The following is a 23,458-nucleotide window of genomic DNA, read 5'->3' on the forward strand; positions in this document are numbered from 1 at the left end:
TGAGATCGTGCTCCTGAGGTCTTGGGTCTTGATTCACTTCTCACTTGGTCCCGTCATCTGAGATCGTGCTCCTGAGGTCTTGGGTCTTGATTCACTTCTCACGTGGTCCCGTCATCTGAGATCGTGCTCCTGAGGTCTTGGGTCTTGATTCACTTCTCACTTGGTCCCGTCATCTGAGATCGTGCTCCTGAGGTCTTGGGTCTTGATTCACTTCTCACTTGGTCCCGTCATCTGAGATCGTGCTCCTGAGGTCTTGGGTCTTGATTCACTTCTCACTTGGTCCCGTCATCTGAGATCGTGCTCCTGAGGTCTTGGGTCTTGATTCACTTCTCACGTGGTCCCGTCATCTGAGATCGTGCTCCTGAGGTCTTGGGTCTTGATTCACTTCTCACTTGGTCCCGTCATCTGAGATCGTGCTCCTGAGGTCTTGGGTCTTGATTCACTTCTCACTTGGTCCCGTCATCTGAGATCGTGCTCCTGAGGTCTTGGGTCTTGATTCACTTCTCACTTGGTCCAACGGAAAATGGGAAAAATATTTTTTGCTTAGGTTAGGTTAGGATAGGTTAGGTTAGGATAGGTTAGTTTAGGTTAGGTTAGGTTAGTTTAGGTTAGGTTAGGTTAAGTTAGGTTAAGTTAGGTTAGGTTAGGTTGGTTTAGGTTAGGTTGAGTTTTGTTAGGTTAGGTTAGGTTAAGTTTGGTTGGGTTAGGTTAGTTTACTTACAATACTCATGTTATTGAAAAACTAACCTAACCTATCTTAGGAACTTAGGTTAGGTTAGGATAAGTTAGTTTAGGTTAGGTTAGGTTAGGATAAGTCAGTTTAGGTTAGGTTAGGTTAGGTTAGTATTGTAAGTAAACTAACCTAAACTAACCCATCCTAACCTAACCTAATCTAAACCTAAGTTAGGTTATGTTAGGTTAGTAAACCTGTCCGGTGATGTTTTACTTAAAAGCGATCGTAATAAAATTTACATATTCTTGTTCAGGAGGAAATTCCGCATAATTTGAGTACCCACAACATAGGTTTTGAGCAAAAAATATTTTTCCCGTTTTTCCCATTTTCCGGGAAAACGGGACGTTTCCGAAAAAAAAACGACAATCATTTTTGAAATCAGCGTGAAATTTCGACCATTTAGAAAAAAAAAATTTTAATTTCGCGTGAGGTCCGGAGGTCGATATAATTACCCCACCCCGTTTTACTACATTAGTGTTAATAAAACTATTGATTGGTTAAGTTAAGATGAAATAAACAAAACAGAATAATACAGTAATGGTAATACAAACAAATAATAACAGCTGATGTATTTTTAACATTAGGTAAATGGAAAGTTCCCTTTGGAAAACAATTACGACCTTATAGGGCAATTTATGAAATATGGATAATTTTGCGCAAGGTTTCTCGTCATGACGAACATTTTAAGTATATGGTTCATGGGGGTGTGACTTGTAGTTTTCTCAAAAGTTCATGGGTACTTTTGGCTTTATATATAGAAGAGAAGATTATCCTTACTGATTAAACATCTGGTCTTGGGCAGTAACAAAGGAATAACCCAAATATTAGTGAAGGATGAAACAAACCCGTTTTGTAGTGGAAAACTATCATTTTCCTGCAACTTCTAGTGAGTCGGTAGAATAAATATTTTAGGTTGTGAATTTCAAAACGAATTTTATAATTATGTTTATAAAATAACTTCGAATTTCAACTGTCAAAAGAAAGAGACGGAAGGATAATTGAAACCAATTATTTTTTGAAGACTGTCGAAAGCGCAAGTCCTTCTAGCATTGATTCTAAGTCGAGGATTTAGGGTTCTCAATTTCGTATCCCCCTTTTCGCCTTTACTCGATATTGTTTGATTGAACGAAATGCCGACGGGTGGAATGGATACGGAAGAACTAGGGTTAGGGTAGGGCAGGGTGGAATGGAGAAAGGTCCCATATCGGAAACCTCCGTCAGTGTTGCCAACAATCTCAACAGCTTGAAATAGTCGTGCGGTCCAACAAATTATTGTACGTGCGACATAATGATCGTTTTCTACATTGAGAGCCGAACTCTTGTCGTCAATTTCGAATTTCGAATGATGGTATGTATGTTCTGTCAAATTTAACATTGCTCTCATTTAACTCTTATGGGACTAAAATCCAATATGGCTACCACTGATGAAGACTCTTAAGTCTTAATGCAGTTCTAGTTTCGAAAATACATCTTAAATTTACGACATTTAACTATCATATCAGTGACAGAGCCAGGGGTGGAGGTCCTGAGGGTCCGAACCCCGCCACTTCCGGTCCTAAATATAATATATTTTTGTTAAATTAAACTTAAAATTATATAATAATCTATAAGTATAATTATATAAATTATGTAATAATACTGTACTGACGTTGGAGCTAAAAAAACCATTTTAGGGCCTATATTTTCAAAAATTTTCCCGTACCCCCTTTCTACCTGGGTGATCAACCCCCCCCCCCATTTTACGTCACTGATCATATACTGCATTCTATTCAACATCTGTTATGATATCTGTTGTTTTTAAACTCCACACAGATAAATTAAATTAAAAGCAAACTGTAGGGTACTTAGTTTACTAAGAAAACTTTTTAAGGAGTTTTGATCATATATGTTACTTTCCTATATCTTATAAAATCAAAGAGACTCTACAAAACTCAATGGAAATGTATGTAATTTTACGAATTAATCCGGTACCGGACGACCGGGTGCAGTTTGACAAGTAGCACAGAGACGTGTACATGCAGTATTGGTACTGTATTATAATTAGACTTATGTTTAATTTTTTGTAAATATCTACATATTTATAAAAAAATTTCTGTGAATACACAACATGTTATACGAAAAGGTTTAAGAAATATACACAAAATACCAACACGTTTTCCACTTTCGTCTGATAAATAGCTAAACTTGAGAAAACACTATTTTCATCAAAGTCAATCAAATTCGGTGTACTTTATAAAAACTTTTGCTTACAAATTCGGTGTACTTAATAAAAACTTTTGCTTTATATTTTTTGTAAAACGAATTATTTTGTGAAGTAGTTAGTTAGAAATCCCATTATTATTATTATTATTAATTACTGACATACAGCAACTGGATTTGAATTATTGTATTCATTTATATCAATGGCAGAATAAAAAAAAAACAGTTTTTATATTATAAACAAAGGACGAAAGAGAACAAAATCATAATCATCTTCCTAGTACCATTGACTTCAAATTATGGGATAAAAGTGTCCTCAGGGTATTTAAATTATGGTAAAACATTGCGATGTTGGCAAACCTGATCGTGCAGTGTTGCCTCTACTGTTGATTTTGAAGCTCGAAAGCTGAAATCCAATCAGAAAACAGATTCAGTTTGTTAGCGGTGCAGTGAGGTGGGGAACGGGTTTTTAGGTAGAATGTGAACTACTCATGTTGGTAAGTTTAAAACATAATTTTATTAAATATGTAAGTTAAACACGAGTAACACTCAGTCTGAAAGTTCTAGGAGATGTGGAAATGTTGTTATTGTAACCCTGAATGGAGCATTTCCCTACTTTTGTAGGTTATGTCATTATAGACACTAGATTCTAATTCAGGTTTTATGTAAACAAACCTTTAGTAGTTTTACTTATTACTCTAAACCTATGTTCCACCAAATTCTGTATTTGGGTGATAATATTTGTGGTTCTTGATTGGCATGTTGTCTATGTACGTAGCCTACAAATAATTGGTTTAAATTCTTGAAATCAGTTAGGTTAAAACACCCCAGGCCTAGCCTTAGGTAGGCCTAGGCCAGGCCTAGGTCTAGTCAACTTGGATAGGCCTATAATTGGGGATGACTTTGGGTACACCCCCATATCTGTTGGCACAAACAACCGAATTAGGCTAGTAATATTGATTATTCGATTGTTTAATTCGATGTAGCGTTTGTTTAGTTAGGTTATGGTAACCTTACCGAATTAACCAAACGATTTATCGAATAATCGATCAATATTTTCATTCGGTTGTTTGTGCCAACATGTATGGAAGTGTACCCTTGACTTTCACTAAGTTAAGCCATATTATTATGCATTTAGTGTATTAGGCTGTACTTACATTAAGTTAATGTCCTAAGTTACACTCATTCGAATAAAAAATATCGATAGGCCTACCTATATAAGTTAGATTATTCGATATGAGTTATTCATTCGAATGAGTGTAGGCCTACTTAACCCTCCGAGTGTCACGTGTTTTGGCCTTAATGTCAGCCTATTTTTTGCTCATTTGCAAGGTTTCATTAAAACTGATCTGAGAAGCTTAAAAACAATGTTAATTATACTGTTCTATATACCATTTTGTTTGGAAAATCTTGGGCTTCAATATTATATATAAAACATAAGGAAGATTTAAAAAAAAAAAATTTTTTTAGGTAAAAAAATGTATAATTTCGAAAATTTTCAAAAAAAAATAAGTTTGCGCTCAATGAAATTGTATAAATTATAGGCCTATAAATATTTGAAAATAGCCACTTTGTTCTAAATTTTATGAGGATTACAAATCTATAATAATATAAGGAAGTAGATTTGCAAATAAAAAAGTTATGGGCAAAAAACAGATTTCAGTACATAGCGTTTAGCTAAGAATGCATATCCCAACCATAGCTAGGAATCTGGCTGATAATTTACATCAATATCACTACCTACTTCTTCAGGATCATCAACCAGCACTTCAAAACCACTTAAATCTTCTTATAATGCACCACGTATATCACTACTTTTGATTTTTAACACTAAAACAATGATAAACGTAATAAAACACATCAGTCATCGGTCCGAGGGTAACCTAGCTGTTTACAAATACACGCACGTCAGCTCAGTCAGCTGTCTGCTACAATATTTTCGGAACTAAAATGAATAGTGCTTAGAGACAGACCTCTGCAGAAAGCTTAGAATATTACGGACAGAACGATACCTAACTCAATCCAGTACAGTCCGATTCAGTTAGTCATAGAGCCTTCGCCGTAAACAGTGTTCGCGAGTCGCTGCAGCGACGCACGACACTATACAAAGTGCGTTACGCGTCGCTGCAGCGACGCATGACACTCGGAGGGTTAAGACGTACTAAACTAAAGTGCAGCCATGCATTATAGGCCTAAGTTATTACGTCTCTAACTTAATACTGGTCCAGTACAGGGTTGCCACCTTAGGTTAGGGAAAAATCGGAACACCCTGGATTAACGTAGGCTTAAATGTGGGCATAAGGAACCGAAATTGGGACTGTCCCGGCAGAATCGGGACGGGTGGCAACCCTGGTACAGTATGGCTTATGAATTCACGAAACTTAAGGTACCGGTAATCAATAGTAAAGGCCTAAGTTAGTTCAAAAGAACCTGCGATACATTCTTGGAGTAAATAAGTTATCATAACTTATTTAACTTGCCTATAGGCTATATTGATTTTGATTCGGTTCAATATATAATTTCTTAAGTAATTAGGCTTCGCGTTCATGGACATAGGCCTACATTTAACTTTAACTTGAATAAATCATGAACTTATAGGTTAAGTTAAGTTGTAATTTATTGATTGAATAGTAGTGTTTTTTGGCCTCAGGGGTGGGGACATCAAAATGAAAAAAGTTAATTGGGAGCTACTTTTCTACAGGGAAATTCGCTAAAACGAGGCGTAAAGGGGTGAAGGAGGATGTAGGTCAATTAAATAACAAAAAGTCGTTTTTTACTCCCGATAAATACTTACAGGTACCAATCTAAATTAGAAAACTTACTGTATTAGACTAGGCTACCTACCTAAAATATGCCGCGGTCAGGGAAATTACCGGTATAAGAAAAAGGACAGGGAATTCACTAAAGATTTTTTTGTGGAATCCTGAATAAATCAATACAGGACAAATATTTTACCATTAAGTTTTTAATTTATTGATAACTTTTAGTTTAGCCTACGGTTAACTTAAGTAGGTAACTTACTTAAGTTACTTTCAAACGTGTAGGCTTTGTGGGATTTACTGGAAACGACCAATATTGTACCGTGTACCGTAAAGTTTTCAGACATACTTAAACTTCCACTCTCTTTCTGAAATCTTCAAACACAACTGACTTAGCAGATTGTTTCAAGCGCTTTACATGAAATGTTACCTAGGTTTGGAACAATTCCATTTTTTATTAACTTAGGCTAGGGTATTAGTTTAATTCAAACTAAACTTAGCTGTTTAACTTAGTATATAAACTGTTATATTTCACTTAACTTAATATAGAATTGATTTTTGGTTTGATTAAAAAGACTCAGACATTGGATTAGCCGAGTGGTTATAGTGCTCGCCTTTGAATTTGAACTTTACCGGTTTTATTCAAAGTACGATTGATTCTGGACCTAGATGCTTATTCTCATCTGGCTCACTTAAAATCAAAAGGCTAGGCATAACGTTAAATTGTTTCAAGCGCATGATTTGGACTAGTAGGAAGGACTATAGGCCCGAGCTCAAGAGGATTTAGTTTTGGGGGGGGGGGGGGTGAGGAGAAAAAAATATCCTCAAGGTGGTTGGAGAGGGGCACAATCATCTCTCAGACCCATAGTGCATGCAAATTGCGGGCCTGCCAGTAGGCCTACCATTCAAAAAACTTGAAATGTCAATAGCGTAGTAAGCAAAATAAAACAAGTTAGTCTCGTTGAATAGTTAAATCGCAAATGTGTATCGAACCAGTTCAGCCTTCAGTGAAGAAAAAGCTAAACATCATTTGTTATTCAATGATACCGGTAATTTAAAGGTCAACCATTACTATACGTAATGATCTTGATCTCATACGTAAATTAAAAGTGAGGTTAATCAAACCCAAGCTAAAATATTGTCTTTTGCTCATACTTGCCACATTTAATTGGAGCAGTACTGAATAAAAATATCAAAGTAGGCTATGTGAGCTTGTGACCAACAAGAACTTTAAAAATGAAATTGCCCTTGATTGTTTTAATTATTTCTCTTAAAATTGACTTGGCTTCTGGCCCCACGGAACAGCGGAGAGTCCGGTTTTGAGGTTTATGACAACGATTTTTTTAATAATCATCGACTATTAGAGTATAGCCCGTACACAAGGTTGATGTCATCAATTTAAAATCTGTGAGTTTCCAGTCTTTCTTGTTTGGCATTGAGATTCCTGTGAGAATCCTATCCAACACCTCTCGTTTGCACAACCAACAAATGAATCAAACAGGCAATACATACGAAGCATCAAAAGGAAGTTTTTTTTTTAAATCTCATTGTCAACAGTAGCCGCCTACCAAATCGTTTGATTTATTTCCAACAACAGACTTACCGGTAATAAAACGCTACCATCAACAATTAACAATGGACTGTCTTGTGTTGATACCCACCCTGAGTCGAGTATAAACAAATTAAAATTTAAGAATTGCAAAAAGAGAAACTTGATAGCGGGTACAGTGAAACTACCCTACTACAGGCGAATAACTCTTGTGGTATATGTAAAAAGAAGGTTAAATCTAATCAATATGCTCTTCAATGTGAAGGGAAATGTTGTCTATGGTTTCATATTAACTGTCTCAAAATTGATAAAGTTAAATTTGACCAAATTGTATCGCTTGGTAAAATAGTGCTGTGGATCTGTACTGCTTGCCGGGATGCAATGGATGAAGGATGCAAGGATCAACTTCAACTGTCACAGAAAGCAAGTTCTGATGTTCCAGCTTCAATACTCTCAGTTGAAAGTTTAAATGAAATTATGATCCAACTTCTTGATAGTCACGATAAACTCAATAAATTGGTGACAGAACATATTGGTCGACCGTGTAGTGCCCGTGACGATCGCCAGGAACCATTACGTGAAGGAAGTAGGCCTATCTCTAAAACCTTTTCTTCGGTCTTAAAATCTGTGCCCTCTCACGTAAGACAATCTCCCAATAATCCTAAGAAGAAAAACGACCACTCAGGTGAGTCAAGCAACAGACAGTCTAGTAGTCCTAACCTAGATTCTAACATTGGACTAGGCCTAGGTCTAGATACCGGTAGTGAAGAACACAGGCAGAGTGGCAGTGAATGTGATGAAGAAGGTTTTACTCGTGTTGTTTATCATCGTAATCCTAGACAGTCCCGCCCTAAAATCGTGAGAGGTCCAAAGAACACTTCCGGCAATAAATTGGTTGTCGGGAATGGTAATGGCAATGGTATCTTTCAAGCTGTTAGTAAAAAATCGTGGATCTATGTTACACGATTTCAAGTAGAGACCAGTGAAAGTGATGTGAAAGGCTATGTCGAATCCTCTTTCCCAAACAGGATGATTGACTGTGTAAAGCTCCCGACACGACACGACTCTTATAACTCGTTTAAAATTGGTGTGCCTTGTGAAATCGTTGAATCCCTGATGAAAGCTGACTTCTGGCCCTCAGGAATACTCATAGGAAAATATTTTCCTAAAAAAAGTACCAGGCCTACTTCTCATTCAAATCCTGTTTCCAGTGTAGAAGATCCTACTAGGACTAGGCCTAGTCATGGTAATTTTTTATCCCAGTCTGTGCCTCCAACTCATCCAACGTAAATATGGACTGGACACCCTGTAAGGTTAGAAGTTTATTCACTGTATTGACGTTTCTCTTTTTAAACATACAAGGTTTGGGCGATAAACACCTAATCCTTGAAAAAGACTTTCATAGTTATGATTTTATCTGCTTGTCCGAACATTGGGTTAAAAGTGACAATATCGATCTCTGTGGGCTTTCAGGCTACAACTTAGTCAGCAATTTTTCACGTACTTCGCAAGGTAGAGGGGGCACCCTAATTTTTGCCCATCAGAAACATCAATGTGAAAGGATTGACCTGTCCAAGTTCTGCGCAGAAAAAACTTTTGAAGCTAGTGCAGCTATAGTCAGAGCTCATAAACTACTTATAATCTCGATATACCGTACACCTGACAGCGATGAATGGTCTTTTCTAAACACCCTAGAACAAGTCCTTAACTACCTCTCAAAGTGGCGTGACTTTCATATAGTTATTGGTGGTGACGTTAATGCACAGTTCGATGTAACTTCAGCACGAAGATCTGTCACGGAACTTCTTCATCTCCTTAGGCAATTCAACTTATACCATCAGAACAACCTACCCACACGTGGGACTGCCTGCCTAGACAACATATTCACAAACATCGGCCAAGAGAATGTCTACTGTGCTGTCAAGCAATTCCACTTCTCGGATCATGATGGACTATCTTTACATTTTGTGTGTGATAGTGAGTCAGTGCCTTCTCATACTCTAACATCCGTGTATAAAAGGTCTTTCTCAAAGCAAAATTGTGATATTTTTAAATGTAGACTCCAAAATATTGACTGGGAAGCTGAGCTAAACATTCCAACCCACTTTCCCCAGCCTCCAGGTAAAGCTTTTGCATTACTTAATAGTACTCTTTTGCATGAAATAGATATCTGTTTTCCTCTGAACAAGTGTAATACAAAAACGAATCGTAATGTTAAGCCAAATAAAAGATGGTACACTGCCAACCTTAGTGTTCTCAAGGATCAATTAGATGTAGCCTATGACAAACTTAAAAATAATTTCTCACCTTTTTTAAATTCTGACTATTGTAACTTAAAGAAAGAGTATAAGAAAGCTGTAAATAATGCAAAACTTGTCTATAACGCTAAACTCATTGAAAATTCTGATAACAAGTGTAATACAGCCTGGTCAATTGTTAAAAAGAACTGTCAATCTAACCTCTCCTTAGTAAATGTACCTATAGATCCAAATGTTTTTAACAAATCATTGATTGACTCTGTCGACAAAGTTAGATCTGAAATTAATCGCCCAAATGTTAATTTTAATGACCTCTTAAGTGCTTTCCCTGTTAGTAATAAGAATTTTAGCTTTGCCCCTGTCTCTTGTGACTACATTTTGTCAATAATAGGTAAAATGAAAAATAGCAAAAGTAGGGACTATTATGACTTTTCTAACTGGTTAGTAAAGGAGGTTTCTGACCTCATCATTGTACCTCTCACCTATAGCATTAACACTTGTCTTCTAGAGGGACACTTTCCCGAGTGTCTCAAACTTTCCAAAATCATTCCTAAATTTAAGAAAGGTGATAGGAATAATGTGGGTAGTTATCGGCCCATAAGTCTGGTTCCTGTCTTGGCAAAGATTTTTGAGCATGTAATTTATGATCAAATCAGTCAGTTTTTTGAATCTAACTCACTTTTTAATCAACATCAGTTTGGTTTCAGGGCTGGTCGCTCTACCATGGGTGCTGTTGATGGCATGGTCCGCACAGTCTTGAGCGCTTTTGAGAGCGGCAACTATGCTTGGGCCACGTTTGTCGACCTAAGTAAGGCTTTTGACTGTGTTGATCATGGCATCCTACTGCGCAAACTGCAGTATTACGGGATCCATGGTGGTGCGCTCAGTCTCCTTGAGACCTACCTCGCGGATAGAAGGCAGGTGGTTTGCATAGGAGGAGAGACTTCCTCTATTGCTACTAGCAACTGTGGCGTTCCCCAGGGGTCTGTACTTGGCCCGCTGTTGTTTCTTATTGCTGTGAATGATCTACCTTGTAACTTAAATGGAAATGTTTTTCAATATGCAGATGATACGACAATGCTTAGTATTGGTAGAGATATATCTAACCTCAAAAATTCTGTTGTTCATGGTATCAATAGGGCCACAGAATGGTTTGCTGCCAACAGCTTTCTTTTAAATAAGGACAAAACCTTGGACCTAATTTTTAGTCTTAGGGAAATTCCAGATACTATAGTGTCTAATAGTCATGTAAAATTTCTTGGTGTCACATTGGATCAAAAATTGTCTTGGGAGCCTCATATAAACCAACTTTGTACTAGGCTGAGTCGATTAAAGTGCCTCTTTAGGAAATTAAGTTGTGTAATCCCAATAGATTGTCTGTTAAATGTTTACTATGGCCTCTTCCAATCAGCAGTAAGCTATGGAATAATTTTTTGGGGAAATAGCCCACATGTAAAAAAGGTTCTTGTAATTCAGAAAAAGATTCTAAGAATAATAGCCAAAGTAGATGTTGTTGAACACCATAAACCAATTTTTATTGATTTTAAAATTCTCACTGTTGTTAACTTGTATATTTTTAATTTATTGTTAACTAGTTTTAAGAATTTAAATGCTTTTAATTGCCGTAAAGATGTCCACCAGCACAATACTCGATTCAGAAATAAACTTGACATTCCCTATGTTAGACTGGAGAAATCTAAGAAAAGTTATGAAATAGTGGGCATGCAATGTATTAATAAGATACCTACATTTATGTTCTCTCTCCCATATAATTCTTTTAAACAAAAAGTGTTCCAATGGCTAGCTGTTAATCCTTTTTACGAACTCAAAGAGTTTTTAGACCTTCCTTCTTCAAAGTTGTGTTTTTAGTTTGTCTTTGTGTTAACTATTATGCCTTCACCTAATGCCTACAACCTGTCTAATTTTGTAATGTTTTGCTAACTTTCAAATGGTTGTTTTTACTTCTCAATAGTGATAAACTCTGTGATATTAGTTTAAGACCAATTAAATAACTTAAAATGCAATTTTCTTTTTTCGTAGACTTCAAAGTACACTTTGTAACTTACTTCTTAATTTGACAACTGCTCTGCATGAAAAATGTTTGACTCTTCCAATACATTTGTAATATGTCTACTGGAAATAAACATGTCTTATGTCTTATGTCTTATGTCTTATAGAGGTCGCATATTTGTCTATTAGAAGTTTTGTGCTAATTAAGAATATTAGTTGATAATCAGTCCTAGCCCATGTCACAAACCTCGGTCCTCGGAAAATCTATTGGGTTGGGGTGGGAGGTTGGGTAGTCTACATCATCAAGCAATCTATAGCTAACTCCCATTGTTATCTATTACCATTGGCGTTGATTTGAGCAGTCAACGACAATGGTAATAGATAACAATGGGAGTTAGCTATAGATTGCTTGATAAACAAACTTTATTGATTGCAGGTAAACTTTGATCCTATTGTAAAATCTGGTTTGATTCATGTTGGCAAAGTTTAGAGTGAGCTAATGTTAAATGTTTCTAATATCTCAGGGTTAAATTCACAATTTGCTCTGTGGGTTTATAACACTAACACCAGAGGATCAATTTTCGTTAACGATTTCTTCTTGACCGAATAAAAGTTTGGTTATCTTTGTTTTTAAGTTACCATGAAACAAATAGTGAACAACAAACTGCTATCTAGGGCTACATACACTGGATTGGTAAACCCTAAAAATTGTCTTCAGCTCTTTTAATAAGGATGAACAAACTATAAAACTTAATGGGTCCATGTTTAATCTATTAATAAGCATCTTGGAATAGCTGCTTACAACAATGAGGGTGCTTTTGGACCAATTGGATTCTACATACACATATATGCCATAGACTCTATACCAAACTATGCGAATAAGTGTGTTTTCTTCCTCGTTCATTGTCAAGGATTCTGGGAAACTTCAGGGGAAATTTTTCCTTGTTGAGGTATTTAGGCCCAGCTGTAAGGCTAGGGACACAAACAAAAGGGCTGCGGCGCCGTCGGGGATGTGATTCCGGTGATTCCTAGAAAGAAGGGGCGATATTTTCCAAAACGCTAGTAGTGTCCTGTTTATTTCGGGGGCCGGCGGGGATATTTCGGTCTACCACTAGCTACACTTATCAACGTGTTTACTTGAAGATAACACACTGATTCATAGCATACGTGTCTTGTGCTTTTAGAGACTTGGACACTGCAAGTAGATTTCTCATAGAGAAACTGTATGGATCTTAAATATAAACAAATAACGTCACTGGCTCAAATCGTATACCCTAACATATGGTTTAGACGTTTTTTGACTGCTCGATTTAAATTATAATGCAAACATCACACTTTCGGGCCAGTTACGTCATTTGTTGATGTTTATGATACAGACCGTTTCTGTTGTAATATTCGTGGTTCATAGTACTGTATTCAAATTACTGAAATTTCGTTTTTATAGTTTCAACTTGTGTTAATGTCGACAAAGAGACACTTTGTCAGACAAGTTAGTATAAAACGCAAAAACGTGTCCTAACGATACGAATTTCACTAAAAAGGATCCGTGTGCAAATTATGACCAATTGAAAATATTCTAAAAACTCCATTAAGCAAATCATTTGCATAATAATCTTATTGTCACCACTTTTGAAATTTTCCAAATTTTGAAAGTTGGTAGGACTACCGAATTTATTGATTTGCTAAGTTTGTTTTGATAAAATAACCAGACCCAATATGGAATGAGAAATGTTTACTGCCGAAAACATTACATAAATGTATAGGCCATAGTCAGATACTACTTGTTTTATGTGTTTCACATTATAGGCAAGTTACTACGTTATTGTGACCTGTATTTGTAGGCTATATTTTGACTTATAAATGGAGTTCCTTGATGTTATTTTGATTGTAGGCATTTCTCTCGCCTTGAAATTAATAACTTAATGTAAAAATATTCATCAACTAACTAGAAAAGGGGTAATATTTCCTTAATACGAACGACGTTTCGTTGATAACTAGGTGTTCCCACTTGGAACCATTCTTCTCTGGTCCCACGACACTATGCTTACGTGCCGCGGCCTACGTGTACGAACGTAGTAGCGATGCCCTTGATGGCAGGCAAGGTCTGGGGCGGCCCGGCCCGGCTCAATCGATCCAAAATCCATTCATTTGGCCCCAAAACAGCGACGCCGCCGCATTGCGACACGCATACTACAGCGTGTGAAATGTCATCGATCTGAACTCAACCTGTGGGGCTACTGATGCTATTGCTGAATTTTGTTCATATAACAGGTTCAATGAAAAAGCAATGTTGTTTATCACAAGGAAATTTTGAATGTAATTTTGAACATTTGTCCAACCACCACCCACCTTTTAGTTTTTGGGTACTGAAAGGATAAAAATTTGCTCCATGCATACGGAAATATATAGAAAATTTTTATCCTTTCGGTTTTGTTTGATTAAAAAAATTGGCGTAGTGAAGTGATTAAAAAATTAACTAACTTGGCGCCATTTTGTTTTAAAACTTGCTATAACCATTGATTTTAAATAAGTAGACACTCCTGTCTACTCATTTAATCTATGCTATTACTTAGGAATGGAATAAATGTACGAATGGAATGTCTAGTTCTACCAGCGACCACTGAGTTCTATCATAGGCCCCTATTACACGAGGTAGCCTGGCGACGTCGCCAGCGACCAAACTGGCTACTCAGCTTGTCATGGCCGGGTCATTGATTCTTAGGATGATATTACACGAGGGTAGCCAGCGACGCAGCCACACTTTGGCGACCGACTGGCTACCGAGCCCCGTCGCCACTGTGGTAGCCACTGGCTACCCATATTGGCGACGCTGCGTTGTAGCATATGGAGCTTATTACACTAGGTCGCCAGTATCACGTCGCCACTCGGTTATTTTATATCACGGGGGTACTTGCACACTGTTGTGTTGCGTTCTGTTGTGTTGTGAGTGTGTGAATTCTTCACTTCAGTTGATAAAATGTCTATATCATCCTTTATGACTCGAAGAAACTGGATTGTGACATACGAAAATAATTGAAACATTTTTTATTGTCCGCACAGAGCTCATCAAAAAGGGTGTAATATAACCCTTTTGATTCTCTTGCACTAAGCATTGGATGAACGTACATTTTTCTCTTCCTTTGCCTCCTTTTCTTCAGAAGTAACAGAAGGAGAAGATACTTATAATCACTCATTATTCACTGTAAACACCGCTCATAACAAGTACAAGTGCAAGACAAGCACTCACAACAACGGCGCCACGGCGGTAAAATTCTGGCTACTCAACTGGCTACTCAACTGGTTATAGGTTTGGTGGCCAGTGCGTCGCCAGCTACTGCCGCTGGCGACGTCGCCAGGCTACCTCGTGTAATAGGGGCCATAGATAAAACATGGTTCTATAGACAATTTGTCTATGGTTCTACCCACAGTCACAGAAACAAATATTACGACAAGCATGCGATTATGTAAAATAATAAAACTATAAACTACTAAGAGTTCGTTAAAAACTCATCAATTGTTTTAGTTTTAAAATGTTTTGTTAGCAAAATAATTTAATTGAACTTTATTATGATATTGCTCTATCGTCAGAGCCGTTGCAGGTTGCTACAGAATCGAGTCGTACAGGAAACTAGTACAGTATGATACTGTAGTGAATTTCGACGGAATGATACCATTCCCGTGGGAAAAAGCGAAGATAAAATAAAACTGCGGATGTATCATATTTCCGGATTTCGCGTACGCCGGTGCTGGTTTTTTTTGTAATATATTTGTTACGTTGTTCCGTAGTTCACATGCATTCGTGCACCAACTTGCAAATCGTGGCGTTGTTAATATATATGGATTTCTTTGTAGGTTAAACCATTGTTGAAGTAAACCTAATCGATGTTTAGTGCTAACTTGCACAGATCTGTATTATTTATCACATCATATTCCAATTTTATCACTATTTTAAGTTACGTGATAAAAATGAAGTACACTATTATTAAATAGAATAGAGAAACCTCTGGCATCTGATCTGGATAAATTTTTGATGTGTGTTGTACTTGTGTATGATGTGAAGAATTACATTTTTTCTTGTGAAGGAATAACCAGTTGTCCGTTTTTCGAACACAACCGTTAACAAAATTGTTCTAGCTTCCTTCGGAGTACTGAGTATATACTATATACATTTGAACGGGTCGTGTTTTAGCCTCTGGTGACACCAAAACGAAAAAGTAAATCCGTACCGGAGCTTGGTTTTTTAATGAGACCTACGGTAATAGCTTATTCCCTTTATGAAAAATATTTTTTTTTCTCTTTTTCACCTCATATTAGATTCGTGTATCACTAAACGTGTTTCTCACCATAGTGTTAGTACTCAGAGAAGTATTCCTTGAGTTGAATACCCGAAAATGTCAGGAGCTACAAAATACGATCTGATCATGAAAATGTGTTCAATTAGGATTGTACTATCCAGGCAACAAACATCCAAGGCACGTGTCCAATGTTTGGACACAGCAGGTATACGGGCTACTGACCGTTGTGAAAACATCGGTCAAACATAACGGAATGAATCAAACTTCATCGTCGGAAGCTGTTTATAACTAAAATCAATTTGCCATAAATTATAAAATTTACTCGTATGATAAATTATGCAATACACATACTTTTACTTCAATGATACCATCCGGGTTAGGTTTGATGAACAATTTGGCTCTAAGAAACATTGTACTGTCTTTGCATACTTAGCAATACTAAACATTATGTAATACGGTTTTGACGCTTCATTTAAAAAAATAAACTTAAGTAAGTGTATGTCAGCTAAATAAACAAACTTCACCCTTATGAAATAACTTATAGTTCTTTCTAAATCGTTTCGAATGCAATTGTTGGCATATGCATGCATTGTTTTTTTTGTGAGCTGAAATCTGCGACAGTAATGTTAATTGCTCTCTTTAGTGGTTGTACTTGATTCTCATTAAACGTATTAACATCGTCACAGCAAGCGATAAGATGTAATCTAGTAAAGTCTACGTGTTGTAAACAAACTGATTGTCAGACCAGGCTGGCATAGTTGTTTTATATGTAGTTACTAGCTGTACCCGCGGGCTTTGCCCCGTTTTACTTAAGTGAGCTCGTTCGCATGGCTCAATCACGTCCTGGTTTAAGTTCGTTCGCTACGCTCACTCTGGAGCTCGTTCGCTACGCACACTCACCTTTAGGTTGGAGCTCGTTCGCTGCGCTCACTTGCCTTCAGGTTAGCTCGTTCGCTACGCTAACTTTCCTCCGGGTTGAAGTTCGTTCGCTACGCTCACTCACTTTTTGGTTGCAAATTAGCTGTTGTCATAAAAAAAATAATAATAGTGCTGCACCCTGTTGGTAATCCTTGTTTAAGTTTTTAATGCTTTTGCATGTCATAGAATCAACTTTTTAATTGAAGCAGCTGACTAAATTCTTTAATTCCCTTTTAATATGAATACTCATAAGGTTAACATGGGGAACTATAGAGTGACTGGGGCGGAGCCCTAAAGGATTTTTGAGATAAGAATATGCCTATATGTTAATCGGAAATGTGAGCTATCATCATGCCAAATTTCAGCAAAATCCGTCCAGTGGTTAATGCGTTCACTTGTCACAAACATACATCCATACATCCAAACTTTCTCATTTATAATATTAGTAGGATTACTTAGATACCTAATACAACCCAGGTGACGGATACACACATTGCCATAGCCTCCTCTTTACAAGCCGTGTCGAGTGAAAAGTGGCAACGCCGCAACTCCGGCCTACCGAAACAGCTGTTGTACTAATTCATTATGGAGCTTCTGCGCAATGTTTATGTGTTTACACGTTTGTTACTACCGGCCGGCGCGACGTTGCCACATCGCTATTATGTTGTCCAGTAGTACCCGTATTCCAATGTGATGTTATAACCCTGTCTATATCCGTGGTACAGCGCAGCAGCTGTCTCACGGCTAACTACGACAATGGCCCTCATCTCGCACGTCTCAGTTATAATTAGTACAGATAAACGCTACTAATGAACTATTTGGTGCTGTTTCACCATGCTGTATCTAAAATGGAACATTCGACACTCTTAACATTTGTTTGGCTGCGATTTTCATTAGTTTTACTAAATAATTGCTTTGTTTCGTTATTTTTCTTGGTGGGCATGCATTTTTTAGTTAAAATTCGGCTTTTTTACCATAGACATCAACACAAGTACTTAATCCCGTTGAACATTTTGAAGCTCGTTTTTCGTGTGTTGATGACACTGATTTGGTCAACTACGTTTTGAACATACTAGTGAACAGTAGATGGTACTAGAGTTACATTTGGTAGCCTACACATTTCCGATTTAATTGATTTTCTCCATAGCATAAAACGGGAAATATAGCCTACTTTGAACTAGTTAAAACCTTATTTGTTTGGTGGAACAGTAACACAGGTTAACGTAATTTCTGTAAGTTTTTGTTGTTACAATTCATTTATGAAAATGTTTGTCAAGATTACCACGGAGTATATCCTGTTCTGAAGTAAATCATTGGCGTGTGTGTGTGTGCGTGATTGATCAAGACGTCAGTGATTGATGATCACATGCTGCTTGAATGACTAATCTAGCGTCCATTTACATCGTTAGAAGGCGTGTGGTGTAATAAGTTACGTGTTTCATTGATCAAATCTACGTAAACTCAAATTGATTTAAGGATCAAATCCACGTAGCTCTAACTGTTAGGAGCTCTAACTGAAGTTTTTATGTTCGTGTACGTGTGCGTGTTAAATGTATTTATTTATCATGAATTAATTGACGACCTTCAAATGAAGCGAGAAGACATCTGTACTGGCCCGACGATGACTCCTTTGTGAGTCGAAACCGGTTGCAATTTAGCAACAAATTGATCACATGAATGCAGGTATTTACACCATTATTTAGTATTTAACTGTGATCAGGAGGCTAAAATTCAATATAATGATGTTAGGAGAGGATTTAGGCAAAGAATAAAACCACGGTTGAATCATAACAAGCCTTTCGTTTCTCTTGTCCGCCCCATTTGAATGTTGAACTGAAGTAATTATAATCAAGTGATGTAGAAATAAATTATACCGTTATCAATGGACTAACACCGACTTCACATTCTGCAGTGCTATGGAAAACTAATTTGTGCTAAACATTGTCAAAGATGAGGATTTGTTTGTTTCTTCTACATTTGATTGTTAGGTGTTCCACTAGATTTATGGAAGAAGTTAACAATTTCAAGTCCAATTGGACAACATTGAATGGTCATTCGTATCGTATCGGAAATGTGGCAATGGATGCACAGTGATGGTTCCACGCCAGTAGTGTGTTATGTACACACGATCGTCAAGATCAAAGCTGTCAAGTTGACTGTAAACATTCACACTTAGCCACGAGCAGTACAGCAGGAGCCAGCTGTAACAAACAAACATGTCTTCTGAATCAGTTGCTCCTGTACGTTTATGTTAGAGTTGTAGATTAATCATACCTTCTCATTAGATTGTCCTTTTTTAGCGAATTTTCCATGGAATAAGCTATTGCCATAGATCTCTTGATCAGGGACCAAAACACAATTTGTTCAAATTCACGTATATCAAATCAAATCAAATTACCTGTGATAGCTGTAACTCTGATCATGTAATCATCATCGGATCATGGAAATGACCGACCTATTTGATTGATTACTTTGTCCAAGTACTAAGAACATGGTCAAGATGTTGCTTTCAAATTTGTTTTGTCCCAAATCAATTAAAATGAAAAGCGCTTTAGTATTTCCTTGATTTATATCAACAAAATTTCACTTTAAAGGGGGGGTCACCAACGATAACCAAAGAATATTTAAGAAATTTTGATTTTTTTTGGAGGTTTTAGGTACCTTCCCGCTGCCATCACAAATCCTTTTTTGCTTCACCTTTCCATTTTAAGGCATTTTAACACAGACATTGAATCACAGACTATATCGCAAAAAACTTGTTTAAATCGTAGTGTACACGTACAAACAAATCATGAAGTGAAAACAGGAGACTAAACCATAATCGATGGTGAAAAGTAGTTCCTCCGCCTGATCTGATAACGCCGCCTCCGCTCACTGTTCACTGAGTAGGCCACCGTGGCCTCTTGAATGGTTATGTAAAAGCCAGAGGGCCTACTTGTCATTCTAGGAAACAGACAGGGTTAGACCTTGAACTGTGCCGTGTGTCGTAATGTCCAATACTCGAGAAGATTAAAATCTCCAGAAGATTAATTGATCATAGATTTAATTTTCTTTGAAAAATATGTCATATGCTGTAAAGATTGTAAAAATGTATATGGACTACTGTACCCTACAACAAAAATAAAACATTACTTATTCACTGTTATTCATATAATTCTTATCGAGAAACATGCTAGAAAGGATATTGAGTTTGTCTTCACGTTTGTGGAGCGATAACACTTTAATTCCAAATGCCAGGTGTAAGGAATTAACTGTTTAGCGAGATATCTTATTCATTTTATCAACAGTTTCTAGGTCCATTGTTACCACATGCCTTTACTTGTGGCAACTAATTCGAAAATCTCTAATAAGTAATTTGTAATTACCGGTATTCAATCAACGACGATTGAGGAGTCTACTTGCGGAACGGAACTCCGAAATCTTGGGAGAAATTATTAAATTGTAATACCAAAGAATCAGTTTGCAAAGAAATATTACTGTTTATTTTACCAAAAGCAATTATTTTGTCACTTAACAACGACCACTACTGGCTCACCATTTTTCATGCACGGTTAAATTAATTTTTGATAATAAAACTAAAACCGTACCGTACAGTATTATACCACACACAAGTACATTGTATACAGTCCTGTAACAGCTGTGGGCTCAAAGCTCAGTTATTCTGACTATTGTCTTTCTCGTATTTAATTAATTTTTTGTCACCTCCCCTTTTCACCCCTGTGTCGCATTGCCTAGGCAACGGGCGCTAAAAATGACTGTTATTTTACTGTAGTGTTGTTTAATTTATTTAATTTGTATTGTTTTGTGGCGATAAACATAAATTAACTTCGAATACTGCAAGTAAACTTCTCCGATTGTAAATTCTGAATCTGAATGTGCTGTATTTGTGACAGTCAACGAAATGTTTCCCTATTTCAGAGTAGATTTGAAGATTTGTGCTGTACTGTTTGATTTTAATTCCACATGACAAGCAATTGATTATAAGATCACATTATTTGGATGCAGCAATTTCTAAATACGTGAGATAAAAGAAACTACTGTAATATAGTAAAACGTTCTAACATTCTATACAATAACTAATCTTTTAAACTATCTCATGTTAATTCATAAGAATGCCATTTTTTAAGGTATATGTTTAAAGAAGAATGTACCTATATAAAGTATTAATGATTCATTCAAAAAACACATTTGTTACGTTCCCTTAGTTGGATAAGTAGAAACTAATAGCATTGACTAAGTAGCAACCTGACTGTAGCTGACCTCTAGTAGAGGTGTAAATACAATGCTAATAGTTAGCTAAGTTAGTTTTCTCCTGATCTAAACCTTAAACAATCGCCTCTTAAAAAATATGACATCGTAAGCCAAAGTATATTTATTACTTTCTCCCTCAATACATAGTTTATGGAGGAATTATTGTTTGTGCCAAAATGGTTGAGTTTTGGTAAGAAATATCCGTTTTGAACCCTCTGAGCCCAAAAATTGGGTTTCGAAGTGGTGTCTGTGTGTGTGGATTATACAGAGACTACGCCAAGTGGTCCGAATTTGAGGAAATTTGGTATTTGGATACTAATCCATGGTACTTTCATTTTTAGACATTTTGTTATGGTAATTTCCCCATATAATAACGAAAAAGTTCATAAAAAATGGTTCAAACAATGTTGGATTAAAATTTAGTATGTTATAGTCCTTTAAACAAAATGCTATCACCCCCCAATGCTATAAAAATTATGGAGCTAAAGTTGTTTAAATTTTTACGATGTACATATAGTAATATGATGTAAATATCATATTACTCTCTCGCCGGTCACTCTTGATAAGGATTGTTAACAAGTTTATTTTTTATTTATTTTTAATTTTTTTGTTTATTTTTTTTCACACTCAAGAATAGAACGTAGTAGTTGAAGAGCAAAGTTTCCTGTTCGGGACGGTAGAGCGTCGGGTAAACTGGTTCTCGTACTGACCACTACAACTGTTTGTACTAATCTAATCGCTCAAGTGAACCTCTAAGTAGGATACAATCTTTGTTTATTCAACCGGTTCGTCTCTAGTTGAAATCGTTCCGTATGTAATTCTTAAAACGCGTGTGAAAATGGTATACATTTAGAAATTACTAGAGGTCGTCCAGTGGTCGAAGACTCGACCAAAAATATGACTAAGACGGTTTAATTTTAGTCACAAAGACCGCCAAGATGAGATATCGATGGACGAGACGTATCATCTATTTACACCTACAAAGTAAAGAATCACAATTCTTTCTAAAATAGGGAGATTTTCTTCATGAGATGATTAAAAGACACAGTTACAACTAATGCATTGTGAGGTGGAACTCTATTTCATTTTTCAGACGTTGCTTCTATTTTACACACACAAAATACATTCAGGTTTACAGGTTACAGGTTAAGTGTAAGAAAGGGCCATGTGGCCCTAACTTTGCCTGTATAAATAAATGATTTTTCATTTCATTTTTTTCATTTCATTTCAGGTTTGAGACGATTTATTTTGAGTCACAAATACAACTACAGACAGAATGTAATTAATTTATTTAATTTTACAGACAATGCTTCTACTTAACATCCCCAAAGTACATACAAGTGTATTTGTAATCAAAACAACTCCTAAGGACAGAACGTGGTACTTTGGTATTATACCGATCACTCCTAACTATAACCTAACCTAAGGGTGGATTATGTTTTAGGTTTGGTTAGGAAGATTTTGCTCTTATTTGGCATTCTATCAGTGTGGTCGGTATAGGCCAAAATACCCCGAAGGTCATTTAATTACTACATTTTACAGACATTACATTGCTTATAATTACACCCACAAAGTGCATACGGATTCAGACAGGTAATTTTAACACTCATACAACTCTTTTAAGACAAAATTTCAGTCTTTTCACTTTATAAACATTGCTTACGAAGTACACAACTGTTTATTTTGAGCCGCAAATACGATTGGGACGTGAGAGTGAGATTTGGCCGTGAACGTAGCGTAGCAGGAGTGTAGAGTGTAGGTGGTGGGTGGTGAGTCAATACAGTAGTGTGAGGCTGAGGGGTGGTTGTATGTTTTCAGACCGGGTAGTAACTAAGGGCCTGACCCTCGCAAGTCGTCCCGTGTTGAGCATATCGACCCTCAGTAAGCCCTTCCCCCTCCCCTCGCCCCTCGTCTATGATAGACCCGGCAAATGCCTATTTGTTAGGAATTGGGGCAATATTTATCGTGGAAAATTACTGGTTGTCTACTATTTATTCGGTGATCAAATAGAACTTCGGATTAGCTTAGGGATGGAAGGATGTACACTTCAATGCCAAGAATAGTATCTACACAGTGGTCCTATTATTATTTCGTATTTTCATTATGACCATCAATAAGTAAATGTTAACAAAAGTTATTGCAGGAAACTGTTGTTCTTTAGTTTGGGTGGAAGGGAAGTGTTGAGATGCACGATAGTTTCTATAGTTTTGATCAAACTATAATTCAATGACAAATCCATGATTTTTTGTGTAGTTTTGTGAGATATGTGAACGAAATATTCTATTTGCGCAGTTTCCGTACAATCTTGAAAATAATCAGATTAAACGCAACTGCGATGTGTAAAATGAACTAATAACCCCCAGTGCGTCGATTTACTCGGAATTAAAATAGGGAAAAATAGAGGGCAAATTGTGGTGCGAATGATAAACAGTAGATAATTAATTGCAATGGATTTAGTTTGGAGCGTGTTCTAATTTAGAAAAAAA

The 23,458-nt window shown here is 36.7% G+C and overlaps 1 protein-coding gene across 2 annotated transcripts in view; it reads left to right on the forward strand.

Annotated features, from left to right (window-relative positions):
* Positions 1-23,458, forward strand: part of LOC128997339 (E3 ubiquitin-protein ligase TRIM71) — a 42,473-nt gene that overhangs the window by 9,432 nt on the left and 9,583 nt on the right. Inside the window, exon 1 of one of the 2 annotated variants that reach the window (XM_054422976.1) lies at positions 3,366-3,429. The exons of the other annotated variant lie outside the window; for it this stretch is intronic. Within the exon in view, the coding sequence (XP_054278951.1) occupies positions 3,424-3,429 (6 nt within the window). The 5' untranslated portion in view covers positions 3,366-3,423. Of the gene's footprint in view, positions 1-3,365; positions 3,430-23,458 lie in introns of those variants that run through there. 2 annotated transcript variants of the gene reach the window in all.

This window comes from Macrosteles quadrilineatus, unplaced genomic scaffold (assembly GCF_028750875.1).
Source record: "Macrosteles quadrilineatus isolate MER2022 unplaced genomic scaffold, UCM_ALF_1.0 Scaffold_6__1_contigs__length_79288215, whole genome shotgun sequence".
NCBI classification, from domain to species: domain Eukaryota; kingdom Metazoa; phylum Arthropoda; class Insecta; order Hemiptera; family Cicadellidae; genus Macrosteles; species Macrosteles quadrilineatus.